Source organism: Odocoileus virginianus, chromosome 31 (genome assembly GCF_023699985.2).
Source record: "Odocoileus virginianus isolate 20LAN1187 ecotype Illinois chromosome 31, Ovbor_1.2, whole genome shotgun sequence".
Taxonomy (NCBI): domain Eukaryota; kingdom Metazoa; phylum Chordata; class Mammalia; order Artiodactyla; family Cervidae; genus Odocoileus; species Odocoileus virginianus.
Window position 1 is genome coordinate 39,522,645 of NC_069704.1, and position 19,894 is coordinate 39,542,538.

General features: G+C 44.0%; 1 protein-coding gene across 1 annotated transcript; it reads left to right on the forward strand.

Moving 5' to 3' along the window:
* The first annotated feature begins 220 nt into the window (after positions 1 to 220).
* On the forward strand, positions 221 to 15,087 carry STC1 (stanniocalcin 1). Its single transcript, XM_020888172.2, has 4 exons — positions 221 to 568; positions 2,860 to 3,002; positions 4,101 to 4,312; positions 11,937 to 15,087. The coding sequence occupies exons 1-4, from the start codon at positions 451 to 453 to the stop codon at positions 12,205 to 12,207; spliced, it is 744 nt and encodes a 247-aa protein (XP_020743831.1). The 5' UTR covers positions 221 to 450; the 3' UTR covers positions 12,208 to 15,087.
* Positions 15,088 to 19,894: the final 4,807 nt, after the last annotated feature.

Genomic DNA, 19,894 nt, shown 5'->3' on the forward strand with positions numbered 1-19,894 from the left:
CACATCTCTGCACACACAGTCACACACACGTATAAAACATTGGCAGCAGGTACTTTTAATTTGCTGGAAAATATTTCTAAGAAGTCAAACAGCTCTAGCCCAATGAGCACGCCCTCCGATTGGCTGGCCAGACCAGCTGAGGGACCTGATTGGTCCCTGATCCTGAGGACCGATAAGAACGGCTATAAAATCCCTGGGTGCAGCTCTTGGGCCCCCAGTTTGCAAAAGCCAGAGGTGCAAGAAGCAGCGACTGCAGCAGCAGCAGCAGCAAAAAGCGCCAGCGGAAGCCACAGCAGCAGCAGCAGCAGCAGAAAAATCCTCATCAAATCCTCACCTAGGCTCTCAGTGTATCCAGATCCACATCTTCACTCAAACCGGGAGAGGGAAAGAGGAAAGGGGGGGAGGAAAAAAAAAAAAAAACCCAACAACTTAGCGGAAACTTCTCAGAGAATGCTCCAAAACTCAGCAGTGCTTCTGGTGCTGGTGATCACTGCTTCTGCAACCCATGAGGCGGAGCAGAATGATTCTGTGAGCCCCAGGAAATCACGGGTGGCAGCTCAGAACTCAGGTAAGCGGCAAACCCAGGACCGGTTTCTCCCGCAAGGAGCTGTCCTCATTTGCCTCTGGCTTTTGCAACTGTGTCTGTGACGGCTGATCTTGATAATAAACGTGCTGCATGCCTGAAGGCAATAAACTGCCAGTGTAATCCAATAGCCTTAGGAAGTGGAGCTCCTTTGTTTAATAAATTGCATGCAACTAACGAAGAAGCTGGGCGCTCTGCTGAGGGTATTTCATTGCATAAGCCTAGCCTGATTGCCTGAAATCTGGCACGTACCCTCTTGGGGGGGGGGGGGGGGGGGGCGGGGGGAGGGGGCGGGGGAGAGGCTTGAATGTTGGCATGCTTCAAAGCGCTCTCTATACTTTCCAGAAGCCGAAGCTGATCTTGAGGTGAGACGTGACTTGTCTGATGCTGCCCCTCTTCCTTCACCCTAAAGACCCCCATAACTTGACTTCCTTGGCCCTTCAGGGAACACACAGAAAGCTCCCTCTGCAGAGCGATTTACGGAGCCATAGCCCTCCAGTCTGACAAATCCAGGGCAGATTTATAGAAAACCCTACATATCCCCCCCCCCCACCCCCCCCTACACTGCTCCTCTGTCCGTCCCTGCTCTCTTAAGGCTCCATTCAATCCCCACGCAGCCCCGTGGCCAGGGAGCCCCCTCGTAAAAAAGTATCTGTGAAAGGTAGCAGCTATTTCTCCAACGGGGTGGGGGTCTCGCTCTAGTCCTGACTGCCGGAGCAGTCAATTGTGTATTATCTTAGCCTCTAAAGGAAGAGCGTCCTCAGGAAGCCGGCACTGACACCTCTGCCTTTGGACTTGGCTTGTCCATCTTGCTTGCCTTCCATGCCGGCTCGCTCTCTCTCTCTCTGCACCCCCCCCCCCCGCCCCGCCCCGACTGTCAGCAAAGATGGGCTCGCAGGTGCTGGACGCCGCTCCCCTCGAAAGAGCACAGGTCCCTGCCGAGAGGAGGGCTTCGGTTCACTTCCTTTTGTACTTAGTTGCTATAGAGATGCCGTGATTCACAATTCCAGCTTGCCTAAAACAATGGCAACCCTAATGCATATTAAAACTGCTTTAAGCAAAGTTATAATTTGAACCCGTGGAAATATATAATTAGGGAAATGACTTGTAACATCCCAGAGGCTGCGGGGGGCGGGGGGTGGGGAGGGGCCGCTTAACCGAATCGTGCTTTTGATCTCAGAGGAGACTCCTATGGTATGAAGGCTGCAGATCATTTCTCGCTGAGCTGCCTGCCAGAACACCCCCCCTTCTGTAGGAGAGAAATTACTTTTATGGGAGATCTTATCCACAATGTCGAAAGCCTCATGCAAGTTCTTTGCGGTTTTCTTTCCGTCTTGCACAAGGGGGTGCCTTGGCCTTGTTATTCTACACCTGTGTTTCTCTCTTTAAAAAAAAAAAAAATGGCTTTTAATATGAGAGAGATTATACATACCTCTAAGCACTGTCCTGTGGTGGGGGGTTGGGATGAAACATGAAAGGATCAGATTTCTTTCTGCCAATAGGAAGGTAAGTTAAAAGCCCTAAATCAGAAGGGTCTCCAAGTGGACTCCTAGCAAGTTCTTCTCTGCCATTTAGACCAAATGTCCATGCCAGGGGTTTCCCTGGTGGCACAGATGGTAAAGAATCTGCCTGCCAATGCAGGAAACACAGGTTCAATCCCTGGTTCGGGAAGATCCCCTGGAGGAGGAAATGACAACCCACTCCAGTATTCTTGCCTGGAAAATCCCATGGACAGAGCAGCCTGACAGGCTACAATCAGAGAGTCAGAGTCAGACCCGATTGAGCATGCACAAGAACACACACGCATGTCCATCCTTATTACCCTGGAGTGTATTTTTGGGGAGCCAGATGGATTCCCTGGCCCTTCTTCCTCCTAAACTTGCCCACCCACCACTGCCTTCCCAGGCTTTCAGCCTTTAGGACATGACCTTGGATTCTGCAGAGTTCCTTCAAGAACTGTGCATGTCTCATCTTCCATCCTTACTTCTCCAACCACCAAAACAGTATGGGATGGTGAGACCAAGAGTATGCCTCCAAGGGAAAACTCATTCCCAATCCTCCATGTGCTCTGGTTCTTATAAGCAAAAGGAGTCTGCTTGTCCCCTCTCTTCTTCACCCTTCACCACTCTGAATGGGTCTTTCTGCTGGCCCCATCACAGACTCCCAGGAGAAGTTCTTCTCACCCCTTTGTCTTTGAATCTTGCCACCACATTGCTGTGATCCATCCAGAGCATCCTCACTGTTTGACCCAGATTGGATGGATTTGTCTCTTTCAGCTGAAGTGATTCGCTGCCTCAACAGCGCGCTGCAGGTTGGCTGTGGAGCTTTTGCATGCCTGGAAAACTCCACCTGTGACACAGATGGGATGTACGACATCTGTAAATCCTTCTTGTACAGCGCTGCTAAATTTGACACTCAGGTAATAAGACCTTGACCCCTGCTCCCACTGGCTATGTGTCGTTAACAGTGTATGAGACTATTGTTCTTCCAACCCAGTCTTGTAGGGAACCAGCTCTGCTTCTCAGCCTCCCTACTTGGAGAAGGAAATGGCAACCCACTCCAGTACTCTTGCCTGGAAAATCCCATGGATGGAGGAGCCTGGTAGGCTGCAGTCCATGGGGTCGCGGAGAGTCGGACACGACTGAGCGACTTCACTTTCACTTTCAACGTGTGTATACACACACACACACACACACACAGTGGGCCAAGAAATAGGTTCTATATAAGCCACTCTCCACCCACTCTAATGCACAATTGTAACATGCTGACAGAGGCTGTCTTATAAGGGAGGGGTGATAAGCAAAAAATCTTTGCTTCTTCAAGAGGAAATTAAAATGTTCTTCTAACAAAGAAGTTCTTCTCACTGTATAAGCCAGCATACTAGCTTGTTTATTTGTTTGTTTACTAGCTTGTGATTTGAGTTATCAAATCTCAATCCAGAGAATACAAAGCCATACTCTGGCTATTTTTAGGCTGCAGAGTGGTTGGTTATGGTTCATCTCTTTTTGTCATCTCATTTCATTTCTATGGAGCTCAATTCTCAAGGTAGTCTAAGGGAATAGGGATTTTTTTTTTTTTTTAAGTCTTGACTGCAGCCTACAATTCTCTTATTACAAGGACATTTAGAGGGCTGGCTTCCCTGGTGGCTCAGTGGTAACGAATCTGCCTGCGATGCAGAAGACGTGGGTTCAATCCCTGGGTCAGGAAGATCCCCTGGAGGAGGGCATGGCAACCCACTCCAGTATTCTTGCCTGGAGAATCTCATGGATGGAAAAGCCTGGCGGACTACAGTCCATGGGGTCATAAGAGTTGGACACGATTGAAGTGACTGAGCATGCATGCATGCAGAGGAACATCTCCCATCTAGTCTGGGGTTAGAGTTAGGGGTTAAGGCTTAGGGTCAGGGTTAGAGACAGTGCCAAGGCATGCCCCCTTAAGTTCCACATACTGTAGGCACTCTCCTCTCTGTTCAGCTAAAGCTAAAGTTTGTCCTCTTGCCCCCCTCCTTCCTCGGCAGGGAAAAGCATTTGTCAAAGAGAGCTTAAAATGCATCGCCAATGGGGTCACCTCCAAGGTCTTCCTGGCCATTCGGAGGTGCTCCACTTTCCAGAGGATGATTGCTGAGGTCCAGGAGGAGTGCTACAGCAAGCTGAACGTGTGCAGTGTCGCCAAGCGGAACCCGGAAGCCATCACGGAAGTCGTCCAGCTCCCTAATCATTACTCCAACAGGTACAGATGAATCTGCTTTTTGGCAACTGTGGGGGAGGAGGGAGTGGTTGACTGGCAGAGCCAGATACAGAAGGGGTTAAATTGCCAGAGTCGTGCTCTTATTTTAGCTTGCAGTCTTCCCAGCTTTTGCAGGAAAAAATATGTTTGTGATTGTCTATGACAGCTTAGGCAGCCTGGATTTTTTTCACTGTTGTAGGAAAATCTTTCCATGCATCTAATAGAAAAGTTCATCCACAGCATCCCTGGGCACATTGTCCCTTTCCTTCCACAAGTCTGAAGGGAATTATGAAGTTTATGGAAACAAGCTTTTGAGACATCCAGTTGGGCTGAAATCATGACTAGGCAAAGTACAATGGGTCATCATGAAAACCTTGGTCAAATGTCATCAACAGACTTCTAAAACTGCATGTATTTTGAGTCAGTCCGAAGCCCACTCAGATATTTCACTGTGTATCCCAGAGCAAGCCATCTTGCTTTGGTAGGACTCAGATTTCCTTTGGGAAAAGTGAAATGGCTGGACTAGATGATTCCCATGTTCCCTTCCAGGTCTGTCATCCCATTCCTCTAGTCCAGGGTTTCCTGGAATGGTTTTCTGCTGATTCCCTGGATCCCACATTCATCTTAGTATTTGAGAGTGAGCCCAAGCCACTGAGCTAGTAATATCTGAGCATCATGCCCTTCTGCATCCTTGACGCACTGTCTTTACCAGCCAGGAGTGAACACCTAAGACATGAGATGGCAGACATGCTCATTCCATGGCCTAGAAAGCTTTCTGGCAAGACCTGGGCTTCATCATCTATGATCAAGTTCAGAGAGGAGCTAATGGGGCCAGCACGGAAGTATGACCAGCCAAGTGCAGCCTCCAGTGATGCCACACAGCCTAAAACTTGACTCCTAGTCCTGAAGGGCTATTATTCTCTTATTCTCCAGTCAAATCTTCACATATTCACAAAGATCTGGCCTTATGGGTTACTCTGACCACAAGACAGCTAACACAGCCTTACCAGATTGATTTCCTAGCCAGAGGCTCCCTCCCTTCTTCAGAGAGTCCTTAATAACCTAGTCCTTCTGTGGCTTACCATTAAGTTAGTCATTTATACATGGTAGCCCTAGTGGTAAAGAATCTGCCTGCCAGTGCAGGAGATATAAGAGACACAGGTTTGATCCCTGGGTCAGGAAGATCCCCTGGAGGATGGCACGACAATCTACTGCAGTATTCTTGCCCAGAGAATCCCATGGACAGAGGAGCCTGGTGGGCTACTGTCCACAGGGTCGCACAGAGTCAGACATGACTGAAGTGATTTAGCATGCATACATGCTGGAAAATGGAAAAGTAGCTCCTCCTTAGGGAAAGGCTGAGGCCTCTGACATTAAACTTTGTAAATTTCTGATTCACCCTGACTACAGATCACTGTACTTCAGAACCTCGTGTCAATTTACAAAAGTCATGTGTTCAGTCTTTGGAAGTGACCCTGTCATGGTCCTAACTGATGTCCTGAGAACAGGAAAGTTAAATTCATCATTTGTCTTAAGTGGCCTGTCTCTTTATATTGACCTTAGTCATAATATTCTCCTAGGAAGATCCTTATTACATCTGGAGAGGAGGGAAAAAACAAACAGTCTGATACTTGGAGATTCTTCACCCTAAGGAAAAGAAGTAAAGATTGCTAGGTTTGACAAGGGCTAGGGACCAAGGGGCTAATGGACATGAACTTGAGCAAACTCCGGGAGATAGAGGAGGACACAGAAGTCTGGCATGCTGCAGTCCATGGGGTCATAAAGAGTCAGGCACAACTTAGTGACTCAATAACATCATCAAAGACCAAGTATGTGTTTGGGTGGTAATTGTGGGGCAGGAATATGTTAGTACAGCCATTATCAGTTTTAATCTTTAAGGATCCAATGACAGTTCATAATCTATAATATGACATGTGGCCAATTTTGAGACACTACTCATGTCTCTGATTCAACTGAGGTAGCATCTTCCATTATGAAGGCAGAGCTCTTAGAGAAAGGAGAATACAGGACTGGTGATACTAAGAATCTAAGAAGAGACTGGAAATAGGAGTTTTTTAATTTAGTTTCTTTTCTTTCTTTCTTTCTTTTTTTTTTTTTGGCCGCACTGTGCAGTATGTGGGATTTTAGTTCCCTAACCAGGGATGGAACCCATGACCCCTGCAGTGGAAGCTGAGTCTTAACCACAGGACTGCCAGGGAAGTCTAGTAATAGGAATGTTTAAGCAGGCCATTATTCTTTTCAACATATGTCTTGTTTTCACCTTTAGAAAGTGGTCACACAGAATCTGGTTATCAGCCTCTCTCATCTTAGAAGAATCACCTTTATTAGGGAAAACAGTCAGTCTCTTGAAGACTAGAATCTTCCATGCAACTGTACCTTTCCCCAATTATTTGACTTCAACTGGCTAGTATTATTCCTGCTCAGAACTAGAGATTTCCGGTTCCATGCTGGGCTTTGGTTTGCTCTATTTAAGCTTCTCACTCTCCTGACACATCCTGCTTTCCCAGCCTCTGTCCCACCATAGATACATAGTAAGTTGTGCCAACTGGCACAGAATTGTGAAAGGAAGTAGTTACAGGTTCATTCCACCTTCCTGTGACTTATCTAGCATGAGATTTGGGCCTGGGAGAATCCAAAAGCCTGTGACTGGACCAGAAGCCAGAACAGGGAACTTTTCCATGAGAGAAATGCACTTAGAAGAGGAAGAATAGCTGGAGTGGCCCCCTGCCTGGATTTGCAAACTATATTTTCAACAAGGAGGAAAGCAGGCAAAATTGATCAGGCAGGTTGGGCAGCTGTGAGGCTGAGAAGAAATTGGACCATTCCAGATCCAGAGTGGGAAAACTGACAAAGCTTCCAACTCTCTAGGGCATGGATAGGGAACAGGAAACAGAAGAATAATATTGATCAAGGGAAACAAAGGACTATTTATAAACCTTCACACAGAATGTTCCTAGGCAGTATGTGTGTATTTGGGTAAGCATGGCTGAAACAGTAGCTATGGAGAATATCTGATCTTATTCTTTACCGAGAAAATTAAGTCACCGATGGAATTTTCGAAGGGGAAGCAAGAAACATGGTTTAAAGGGTACTTCCAGGTTGGGGGGAGAGGGGGAGGTCTTCCCAGGTAGCTTAGCGGTAAAGAATCCCCCAGACAATGCAGGAGCCACAGGAGATGCAGGTTCAATCCCTGAATGAGGGAGATCCCCTGGAGGAGGAAATGGAAGCTCACTCTGGTATTCTTGCCTGGAGAATCCCATGGACAGAGAAGCCTGGCAGGCTACAGTCCATGGCATCACAAAACATTGGATACAACTGAACTACTGAGCACACACCCATCAGGCTGGGTGATCAGAATTTAACCCACCAAATCTTGGGAGTACCTCCCACTGCCTCACCCCATAAAGATGATGAAAGGACTCTTCTTACATTGTTTTAACTCTTCATGCAAAGGGTGGTCCTTAACCAGATCTGCACTACTTTTTGGTTGCTATTGTTAAATTGAGAAGGAACGTATATATCAAACCCCAGAAACATAAAATGTCATAGCTAGAAATGACCATAAAGGTTATCTAGGCTAATTGTCTTGTTTTACTAATTAAAGAACAGAGACCGAGAGAGGGGGTGACTTGCTGAAGGTCACACAGCTAGTGAATGACAGTGTTGAGCCTAAAATTCACATGGCCCTGAGCCAAGCTCTTTGATTTCCATTTCAAAACTGGCAGCAGGTAAAACCTGTAGGAGATAGCCACAATCTGAAAATGGAATACCAAACAGAATACAATAAATGTAGCCCCTGGTGATCAACAATTAAAGTTGTGTACATTCTCTCCTCAAAGAGAAGGCACATCTCACCAATAGCTATAGTAACATCAAGATTCGATACAAGATGGTGATCCAGAAATATGTGACAATTGCTAAATCAACTTTTTCTGGAGACACGATTTCTTCAGTAACCTCACTGAGGTGGCTTAGAGACAGGAAAGATCTGTCTCAATCACCCACACAACCCCAGAGGTCAATGCTTTATTCCAGCCCTTAATGAAAAGGTATAGGGTTAACCTTTTACTTGCTCAGGCAAATGGTGTCGACATCAAGGCAGCCTCATAGGTTTTCCACACTTGCAGGAGCTGCTGCTGGAGCCATGGACATTTTGTATTCCAAGGAGCTCTCTTAGCCTACCCTTGTTTAGTTAACAAGCTCCATGGAGAGGCTAAGGGTAGACTTGGGGGGAGTTGCTAAGAGTAGTCAGGCTGGCCAGGGTCATCCTCAAGAAGCACCAAGAAAAGGTGACCTATTGGGATTAGCAGAGAAAGCAACAGTAAAAGTAGGTGTTTTCAGAGTTGGAGAGCAGGTGTTTGGACAAAATGGGGCCAGAGGAACACATATGGCCTTAAAGAGGTGAGGCTAGTTGTAGAAGCTTAGTTCCTTTACTGGTGTTAGACTTTTCATCCAGACTGGAGTCTTCAGTGTTGACCTAAGGGAAGATCATCTTTTCCAGCCCATTTGGAAGACCATTAAGTGTGAACAGTTCTCTCTAGAAATGGAAAGATTAACTTCTAAGTTATAAAGTCCATGTTGCAGGGAGCAGGGGTGAGGGAGGGAAGGGTGGGCAGGAAGGTGAGAGATTAAAACCTTCTTCTCTAGGATCTAAAACATCCTGTGAAATAGACAAAGAGATCCAGGAAACCACATCCCATCAGAGCCCAAGAGATGCCTGGGGATCTATGTGGGTGTGTAGATGTCTACTTTGTTCATACAAAGTGGTCTATTCTCACTTTTTCCAAAACCGCTTCTCTCCCCATTTCCCCATCCAAGCGAGAACTGCTTTGACTCATGTGCTTTATAATTCCGAAGGGCTGGAAAATGTGTCTCTGTGCCAGGGAGTCCCAATTTTAACAACAGCTGGATGTAATCCTCCTTCATGGGAGAGGTGGAGCCAGGACTGTATCCAAGACCCAGACACTACTCCCTGTGTCCCCAGCTTCGTTCTGCTCCCTCACAGAAGGGTGATGGCTTTGCTTTAATGCCCACATTCCACTCTATTTACTGTACATCCTTGAAAGGACCTCTGGAGGTGGGGGGAGGGTTAAATTATTCTGGAAAGATGTTTGATCCTGTGTTCTGTGAGGCGAGTTAAAAATGAACGGGTTTCTTTCCACGGAAGATCCTGTGGCCCAGCAGTCTTCGGGCTCCTCTGAGGAAAGGGTCTCTCTACGTAGACACTGCAGATCACCATCATCAGGGGGCTTCCCAGGTGGTGCTGGTGGGAAAGAACCCGCATGCAAATGCAGGAGATGCAAGAGATATGGGTTCGATATCTGGGTTGGGAAGATGCCCTGGAAAAAGAAACAGCAACCCACTCCAGTATTCTAGACTGGGAAATCCCATGGACAGAGGAGCCTGGTGGGCTACAGTCTATGGGGTGGCAAAGAGTTGACACAACTGAAGCAACTTAGCACGCACCATCATCAGGAGAGTCCTTAATTAGTGAGCACAGAACTGATGGGTTTGACAACTGCCTCCTCAGAATAGAGCAGATGCAACCCGATTCAAATTGGAGAATACCAAAACTGCCTTCCCAAAGAATAGGACCAGTAATTTGTATGCAGTAAATATTAGACAGTTTACTGACAAATGGTCAATGACAAGGTTCAAGTGTGTTCTTGATGTCATAAAAGACTCCTTTTTTGGTAGTTTCCATGCTGTCTAACTCACAGGTACTGATTTTTCAAAAACCTGCATCAAAGGGAATATAACCTAAGAATATTTGCTGTGTATCATTTACACAATTGTTTTCACATCTTCTGCACTGCCATCTTATTCATGGAAAAATGTCCTATGACTGAAATGATCAAACCATATTCTTCATGAAAAAAAAAATACATATATATATGTTAGTTTAATCCTTTCTGAGCCACAATAATTAGCCACAGTATTTCAGATGCTTAAAGAATTCACATCAAAGATGAAGGAAATTTATAACAAACACGAATTTTTTTATGAAACTTACCAGAAGACATACAGATAATTTTTTCTTTAGGGAACCATGACTTTAGAAAGAACTCTATTTTGAAAGCTTCATTTCCTCAGTGGCCACAAAATAAGTCAACAAATAGACAGTGAGCAGACAATATAGCCCTAGGACTTAGGCACATGAGGAACACAGAGAATAAGGACACATATCTTGCCTTCAGTAAAGCTTACTGTCTAGTCAGGAAAACAAAACCATCAGTAAACAAGTGATCATCACCAAATATCTATAAAAACATCCCCCCAAAAAAGAAGAGACCATCAAAAGCTTGAGTGGTGTGAGAAACTTCTTGAAATGATAGAAGCAAGAACCATTAAGGACCTCCAGCCTGTCTATGTAAATATCCTCATGGCCTGGCATTTGATCCTCTCACTGCACTATCCCTTTGCAGGAAGACTGAAAACGATTGATACAATAACCTTCAGAGAGGCTAGCCAAGGGGTAGGGAACTCAGATTGAGTAGAAAAATGCATGAGATAACTGCAGACAGGGATCTCCTTTAAACATTGAAATTTAGGGATTTCCTTGGCAATCCAGTGGTTAGGGCCCCATGTTTCCACTGAGGAACATGGGTTCCATTCCTGATTGGGGAACTAAAAATCCCACATGCCACTCAATGTGACCAGAAAAAAAAATTAGAAATTTAGTCAGAATATGCACACATACCATCAAGAAAAAGAAAAATTGCAGAGTCACCAAAATAACTGTAAATGATTTCATATGTGTGCAGTAACTATTAAAATATAAGTGTGAGTGCTAGGTTACATCATCCATTTTATCAAGTCTTTGCTTCTATGTCTAGTCCACTAGCGGGCTTCTCTGGTAGTTCAGTGGTAAAGAATCCGCCTGCCAATGCAGGAGATGCAGGTTTGATCCCAGGGTCAGGAAGATCCTCTGGAGGAGGAAATGGCAACCCACTCCAGTATTCTTGCCTAGAAAATTCCGTGGACAGAGAAGCCTGGCAGTCTACAGTCTGTGGGGTCACGAAGAGTCGGACATGACTGAGCAACTAATCACACACTGCATGCATTGGAGAAGGAAATGGCAACCCACTCCAGTACTCTTGCCTGGAGAATCCTGTGGACAGAGGAGCCTGCTGGGCTGCCGTCCATGGGGTCGCTCGGAGTCGGACACGACTGACGCGACTTAGCAGCAGCAGCAGCAGCAGCCCATTGGATGACCTCGGACAGTCACTTCAGCTCTCCTACCTTAATTTCTTCTCCATAAAAAGAATATGAAATAATCGTTAAATTACCTTCACAATCCCCATCTAGCTCCATGATTCTGTTTCTAAAGATTTTAGACCTCGCCATGACCCCACTGTTCAAAGTACAATCTCAATCTCCTAAGCAGTAAACATGAACACAGAACCATCTTTACTCTGGGTGGTAACTCAAGGCAGCGCATACACTCACACTAAGATGCTGCATGAAGGTTAAAGCCACCTTCAGCTGAGGCACTACTACCCATGGGTGTTTGGTCTGGCCATTTGGACTAGGTGTTGGCTGCAGCCCAGATGAAAGCCAGGGTCTTGCCTTGCTCTCACCGACTGATCCCTCTCTCCCAACACAGATACTATAACAGACTTGTCCGAAGCCTACTGGACTGTGACGAAGACACAGTCAGAACCATTAGAGACAGCCTGATGGAGAAAATCGGCCCCAACATGGCCAGCCTCTTTCACATCCTGCAGACGGATCACTGTGCCCATACACACCAGCGAGCTGACTTCAACAGGAGGCGTGCCAATGAGCCACAGAAGCTGAAAGTCCTCCTCAGGAACCTCCGAGGTGAGGTGGCCTCTCCCTCCCACATCAAACGCACCTCCCAGGAGAGTGCCTAGCTGGGGAGAGGCAATCACAGCCTCAGCAAACTACGATCCTTTTAAGGGTGTTCATGCACCAACTTTGAGTGTACTGTGCCTGGTTTGATTTTTTTTTAAGTAGTTCCTATTTTCTATCCCCCTCCCCTTAAAGAAAAATTGCATGAAACTAGGCTTCTGTAATCAATTTCTCAACATTTTGCAATGGCGGCATTCCCACCAATAGAACATATGTGATCTCTATGCCTCTCCTCGGGAGAAAGTGGCCTCTTTTATCACTTCCCTCCACTCGGTCTTTTCCCAGCTCCCCTCCAACAACTCTCAAACACAAAACATTCACATAACTCCCCAGACATTGTCATTTGAAGATGCGGAGCCCTTTAGAATGGTTGCCCCAGTAGAGTTAGCTGATAAGAAGCAACTTAATTTAAATGCATGTCTTAAACAAACGCTCATAAAGATGCTCAGTGGAATTCGTGTTATGAATCTGTGCTGGCCATAGACGAATATGAATGTCATATTTGAGTTCTTGATCTCTCATGAGCTAGTGTCTTATGGTCTTGATCCTCAGTGTCTAATTTCCTTCCCAACACATTTACCAAATTGCTCAAGCCTGGCTCTCCAACCAGACTTGGAGCCTGCATCTTCTTGCATCAAATGAAAAACAAAAAGCTAACATCTCTAAGTACTGTAACTGCTCAGAGCTTTAAAAGTATCTTTAACAATTGTCTTAAAACCAGAGAATCTTAAGGTCTAACTGTGGAATATAAATAGGTGAAAACTAATGTACTGTACATAAATTCCAGAGGACTCTGCTTAAACAAAGCAGTATATAATAACTTTATTGCATATAGATTTAGTTTTGTAACTTAGCTTTATTTTTCTTTTCCTGGGAATGGAATAACTATCTCACTTCCAGATATCCACATAAATGCTCCTTGTGGCCTTTTTTATAACTAAGGGGGTAGAAGTAGTTTTACTCAACATCAAAACTTAAGATGGGCCTGTATGAGATAGAAAACAACAACAACAGCAACAGGTTTATCTGAAGGACCCCAGGCAAGATGTTAATCTCCCAGCCCACCTCAACCCAGAGGCTACTCTTGACTTAGACCTATCCTGAAACAGCTCTGTCACATCCAACTGAGAATTACAGGAGCCAGAAAGAGCAACCCTTTGAGCTTGGGCCACTTAAGAGTGTGATAAGGCCGGCTATGCCTTGGGAAGTGGCGGTTCTTGACTTGTCGCCTTTCGCCAGTGCCTGGTTCTCTGGCAACAAGATGATGGGGTAGGAGGCTTTCCATGAACTCAATCAGGAATGAGTCAATCAGCCTTTGGGTCTTTAGTTTCGGGGGACTTGGGGCTGAGGGGGTATAAGTAACCCTGGGTTGTCCAGCCTTAATAAACTCCTCTTATTACATTTTTGTCCTGTAGCACGCTGCCTTGCCGAAGTAGTCCTGGCAGCCGGGCCATCTCTGTATAGGATTGCAAAAAAAAAAAAAAGAAAAAACCAAAAAAAGAAAAAAAAAAAAGAGGGAAAAACAGAGCTGGCGGTCTGATCCTTTCTGCCAGGATGTTTACAAGATGGCGACCACCAAAGCCAAATGATTAGCCTAGCTATGAACAACAGTAGTTTCTCAGGGTCACTGTCCTTGAACCCAACAGTCCCTTAGGATCGTCACTGCCCACCAAAGGTCGATGTCGAGAGAGGAAGAGGGAGGAGGGGTAGGACTGTAAGGGCCACTCCAGACTCGCCTAGGTAGAAACCACTGGTGCTTGACTCTCACCCAGATGAACTTCCTATCCGTCCGAATCAGAGTGGTAGGGATCCCGGTGGGAGGAGGGCGGGCACATCTCCGGAAAAACGAAAAGCAATACAACTTTACCACAAAGCCTTTAAAACCAGTAACGTGCTGCTCAAGGACCAAGAGTGGATGCAGCAGACCTAGCAGCCGCACCGGCGTGGCTGCTTTCGTCCCCACACAGCCTCTCGGCGTGCTGACATCAGATCGTTAAGAGCATTTTTATACCCAGAACTGCCCCATCCCCAGGTCCCCAAACATATGACACTGCCTTAGCCTCTTGGAAATCAGGTAGATCATATTCTAAGTTGATTCTCCCTCACCCTCCCTCCACCATCCCTCCCCACCCCAAACCCTGCCCCCAGGCAAGGCTGGCTTCTCCAAACCAGAAAAGCTATTCAAGTTTTGTGTGTTCTATCCATTTCGCACTAAGCCAGGATCCCAATGCAACAAATAGTTTATGAGTATTCCTAGCGAAATTCTCTCTTACTTCAGTCCAGTGGATTCTCTTTGATTTGCTGTGACCTCTTCAAACCGTGGTACCCCCTCCTTTTCTCCCCACAATAATATTTATATATGTATCTATAATACATATATCTACACATACAGAAAGAAGCAGTTCTCACAATATTGCTAGTTTTTTGCATCTCTTCTCCCTCCATCCTACTCTCTCCAATTCCCCCTTCAACTTCCAAAGCTTTGTCTTGTGTTTGCTGCACAGAGTGATTTGGGGGGCTGACCTAGACCAGTTTGCATGATTCTTCTCTTGTGATTTGGTTGCACTTTAGACATTTTTGTGCCATTATATTTGCATTATGTATTTATAATTTAAATGATATTTAGGTTTTTGGCTGAGTACTGGAATAAACAGTGAGCATATCTGGTATATGTCATTATTTATTGTTAAATTACATTTTTAAGCTCCATGTGCATATAAAGGTTATGAAACATATCATGGTAATGACAGATGCAAGTTATTTTATTTGCTTATTTTTATAATTAAAGATACCATAGCATAATATGAAGCCTTTGGTGAATTCCTTCTAAGATAAAAAATAATAATAATAAAGTGTTACGTTTTATTGTTTTTTTTCCCCTATGTCTTTCATTGTTATTCTTTAAAAATTTCTTGAATGAGACTTTCTGAAGATGAGGTGAATGGCTGATTAGTTTCTTTACAGTTGCTGATGAAGTGCCAATATGTAAATGAACATAGATTAAAATCAACATTTTCCAAATCTCCTTAAAACAATTTAGTGGCTTCCATTACCTGCACAGTAAAACTGCAACCCAAACTCCTCACCGCCCTAGAGGAAGCTTTACAGTCTGGTGATGCTTTGCTCTCCAGCCTCAAGATATACCTTCTGTTCAGTGGAGCCTATTCTCCCTCCATGACCGAGTTTGGGAACGGGCTGTGCTCTCTCTCCTTTCCATGCCTTTATTTATGCTGTTCTCACTTTCTAGATGGTTCCCTCCATCCTTTGCCTAGGCAGGCAGCACCTTTGCTTCTCCAGTGTGTTCCCAGCACTGCAAAAGCATCCAGTTCATAGGATACCCTCAACACTTTCAATGAATGATTTAGAACAAATCAGAAGAGGGGAAAAGACACTTGAATCAGTGGGGCAAGGGAGGCAGGTAGCTTGAGGGTGATAAGAATCCAGCTCCAAGACCAGACTTCTGAAATCTGAATTCTGGCTCTGCCATTTGTTAATTACATGGTGTCAGATAGGGCTTCCCTGGTAGCTCAATGGTAGAGAATCTGCCTGCTAACACGAGAGACACAAGTTCAATCCCTGGGTCGGGAAGATTCCTTGGAGATGAAAATGGCAATCCACTCCAGTACTCTTGCCTGGGAAATCCTGTGGACCAAGGATCCCGGTGGGCTATCCATGGGGCCGCGAAAGAGTCAGACACGACTTAGTGGCTGAGCACAACGTCAGGTCAACTATTTAATCTCAAAACATATCAGTTTCTTCCTCCATACTATGAGGATAGTGATAATTTTCCAAAGAGCTGTTACAAGATAAGTAAAGTATTTACATGTTCAATGCACTGTGATGTCATAAGGGTCAACTATTATCATCACAAGTAGAGGAGATGTGACCAAAATGAGGAGGCACCCCATCTCAAGAAAACAGAGAAATGATTCCCAGCAGAATGACACTTACCTGAGTCTTGAAGGACAGTTACAAGCTCAGTCATAGAATTCAGTCACAGAAACTCGGAACTTGTGTACTATAGTTGTTTCAAGGAGTGGTCTTATATAGTTAATTTTTTTTAATTAGTGGGTTTTCTGAATATCTTAAATTCAAATGGGATGTTTCTCAATATCATTCAATTCTAGCTCCAAACTCCATTTTCCCAAGATCGGATATACAAAAGACAGCTAACAAATACCATAAGAATTGTCTCTCAAAGCCAAAATATGTTTTCCATTTAGTTTTCTCTGGCCTGACAAAAGAAAAACAGTATGTTTATTTCATTATGACCCTTTACATACTATATTGTGGTGTAGTGATTAAGAACTTGGACCTGGGATTTCCAGAAACTGAGTTCAAATTCTCGTTTGTGGCCTTGGGCCAAATATCTGATGTCTTAACACCTTCTTTTTTTTCATCTATGAAAAAAACCCTTCTACACTGTTAGTGGGAATGTAAATTGGTGTAGCTATTGTGGAAAGCAGTCTGGAGGTTCCTCAATAAACTAAAAATAGAGTTGCCATATGATCCAACAACCTCACTCCTGGGCATATATCCAAACAAAACTATAATTCAAAAAAGATACATGCACCCCTATGTTCATAGCAGCACTTTTTACAATAGCCAAGACATGGAAAAAATCTAAATGCCCATTGACAGATGAATGGATAAAGAAGATGTGGTACACATATACAGTGGGATACTACCAGGCCATAAAAAGGAATGAAATAATACCATTTGTAGCAACATGGATGGACCTAGAGATTATCGTACTAAGTGAAGTAAGTCAGAGGAAGGCAAATATCATATGGTACCACTTACCAGTTCAGTTCAGTCACTTAGTAGTGTCCAACTCTTTGCAGACCCATGAACTGCAGCACACCAGGCTTCCTGTCCATCACCAACTCCCGGAGCTTGCTCAAACTTATGTCCATCAAGTCAGTGATGCCATCCAACCATCTCATCCTCTGTCGTCCCCTTCTCCTCCTGCCTTCAATCTTTCCTAGCATCAGGGTCTTTTCCAATGAGTCAGTTCTTCACTTCAGGTGGCCAAAGTATTACCACTTATATGTGGAATCTAAAATATAACATAAATGAACTTATCTACAAAACAAACATAAAGACATAGAAAATAAACATGAGTTGCCAGGGGGAATGGGGGCTTGGGGAGGGATGGGCTGGGAGTTTGGGATTAAACAATGCAAACTATCATATACAGAATGGATAAATAACAAGGTTCTACTGTATAGCACAGGGAACTATATTCAATATCCTGTGATAAGCCACAGTGAAAAAGAACTTGAAAAAGAATATATACATAGGTACAACTGAATCACTTTGCTGTGCAGAAGAAATTAACACAACATTGTAAGGTCAACTAAGTGTCAATAAACTTTTTTTAACTCCCTATGAAATCAAAACGAGACAAGTGCTCAGGGCTGGTGCACTGGGAAGACCCAGAGGGATGAGATGGGTGGGGTGGGGGGGGAGGCGGGAGGGGGGATCGGGATTGGGAACACATGTAAATCCATGGCTGATTCATGTCAATGTATGGCAAAAACCACAACAATATTGTAAAGTAGCCTCCAACTAATAAAAATAAATGAAAATAAGAGAAAAGAAATCAAAACAAATCATAGGTCCTACCATTTAGAGTGGTTATGACACTCAATGAGTTATACATAAAGTACTTAATGTCTAGCACATAATGAGTATCCCCAAAATAGTACCTATTAAGCACTGGACAGATGTAACTATTACCATTTACATGAATATTATTAATATCATTTATGTTCTCCCACCTCGAACATGAGTCTTGGGTTACCATTTTGGATGAAGTTTCTTGCTCTTTTTCCCTTTGTAGATTCACTAAACATTACTGCTTAATCAAGATTTTATGAATCTGAATGATAAAATATTGCAACTTACCCAAAATGGCAAATTGTAATATATGAATACCTGCATTCCATCACCAAGCTTAAGAAATTAAAATAGCAGAGATATAATAGTCTTTTCTGCATGACTCCCTGAACCCACTCATACATTAACAGCCTGTGACAAAAATGTTTCAAAAACCCAAAGCTTAAAAAAATTGAATTTCTCAGATTATTGAAATATACTTTTTTAAAATTGAGATATACTTCATCTACAATATTTTACCAATCTCTGCTATACAGAAAAGTGACTCAGTTATATACATATATACATTCTTTGTTATATTCGTTTCCATTATGGTTTATCACAGGATAGCAAAGATAGTTCCTGTGCTATACAGTAGGACCTTGATGTTTATCCATTCTAAACGGTAATAGTTTGCATCTACCAACCCCAAACTCCCAGTCCATCCCTCTCCCTCCCCAGCTCTCCCTCGGCAACCGCAAGTCTGATGTCTCTGTCTGTGAGTCTGTTTCTATTTTGTATACTGGTTCATTTGTGTCACAGTTTAGACTTCCTTATTACCTATAAGTGATATCATATGGCATTTTTCTTTCTCTTTCTGACTTACTTCATTTAGTATGATAATCTCTACTTGCACCCATGTTGCTGAAAATGGCATTATTTTGTTCTTTGAAATATACTCTTAAAATTTCTATCAATTTTTTAAAAATGGAGGTAAAAAGATCACAGAATGGTCTGTGAATCTGTGGTATAAGGGAGGGAAAAAGTTTGGGTCATCTCTCACAGGGGTCATACATGAATGCCATAAGAGCTATCTATCAACATAGCATCCAATTTACTGTATACACATATTACCTTGGAATCTTGTTAAAATAACTCAGTACCTCTGGTGAGACCAAAGAACCTGCATCTCTAGCGTGCTCCCAGGTGATGCTGACAGGGAAGCTGATACTTCACAGAGCATAATTCGGGTGGCAAGATCCCAACTGCTCTGACCTAACTGAACCAGTTCCTCAATCCTAGAGACCTCCACAGAAACAGCCACTACAAGGACCTTGCTAAAGAGAGAGTACAATCATTTCACTTCCTTGCTCTAGTAGCTCCCCACTGCTTAGAGGACAAAAATCAAGCATCTTGACTTCAAATTTAAGTTCCTCATAATCTGGGCCCTTCTTGCCAGTATACATCTTAGACTTTGTTCATGCTAATTTCTCATTCTTGCCCCAAAGATACCACGACCTTTTCTGCCTCATTACTTTCACAGATTACTTTCACACCTATTATTCCTGCTAATGAATATTCTTCTTCCCAAACTCCTTTTCATTTTCCAAAGCCCTTATCACCTGGGAAACATTCCCAGCATACCCAAACCTGAAACAAATCGCACTCAAGCCTGCACAAGGAGAGAAGATTTCGTCATCTTTGTATTCCCGGTGCTTAACACAAAGCTGGCATGCATGAAGCATTTGTGAGTGGAGAAAGGAAGGAAGGAAGGAAGTCTTTTGACCACCATCAACTAATCCATGACTCTTTCTCCACTAGGATGTGGGGGACCTTAGCAGCAATAGCAGAGTATGCTGGGAGTAGAGAGTGTGTTGCCATGGTGAAAAACGAATTCCAGGTGCCAGCTGGGTATTCATAAGTCTGCTGGCTTGAAACAACAGCACATAGCTATATTTCTTTCCAGCACTGCTCTTGATATAAGTATACATTTGCTGTTACTTTCTCCTAGTAGCATGAGCAACAAAAGATTCACCAGCAAGCATGTTTAGATATTCACTAAGTCTATGTAAGTCATCATACTGGAGA

Bases quoted from the DNA above. Each gene is read 5' to 3' on its own strand.
- STC1 (XM_020888172.2), top strand. From the start codon at position 451: ATGCTCCAAAACTCAGCAGTGCTTCTGGTGCTGGTGATCACTGCTTCT. The intron at 569-2,859 runs GTAAGCGGCAAA...TGTCTCTTTCAG, and splicing joins GGTGGCAGCTCAGAACTCAG to CTGAAGTGATTCGCTGCCTC. The intron at 3,003-4,100 runs GTAATAAGACCT...CTTCCTCGGCAG, and splicing joins CTGCTAAATTTGACACTCAG to GGAAAAGCATTTGTCAAAGA.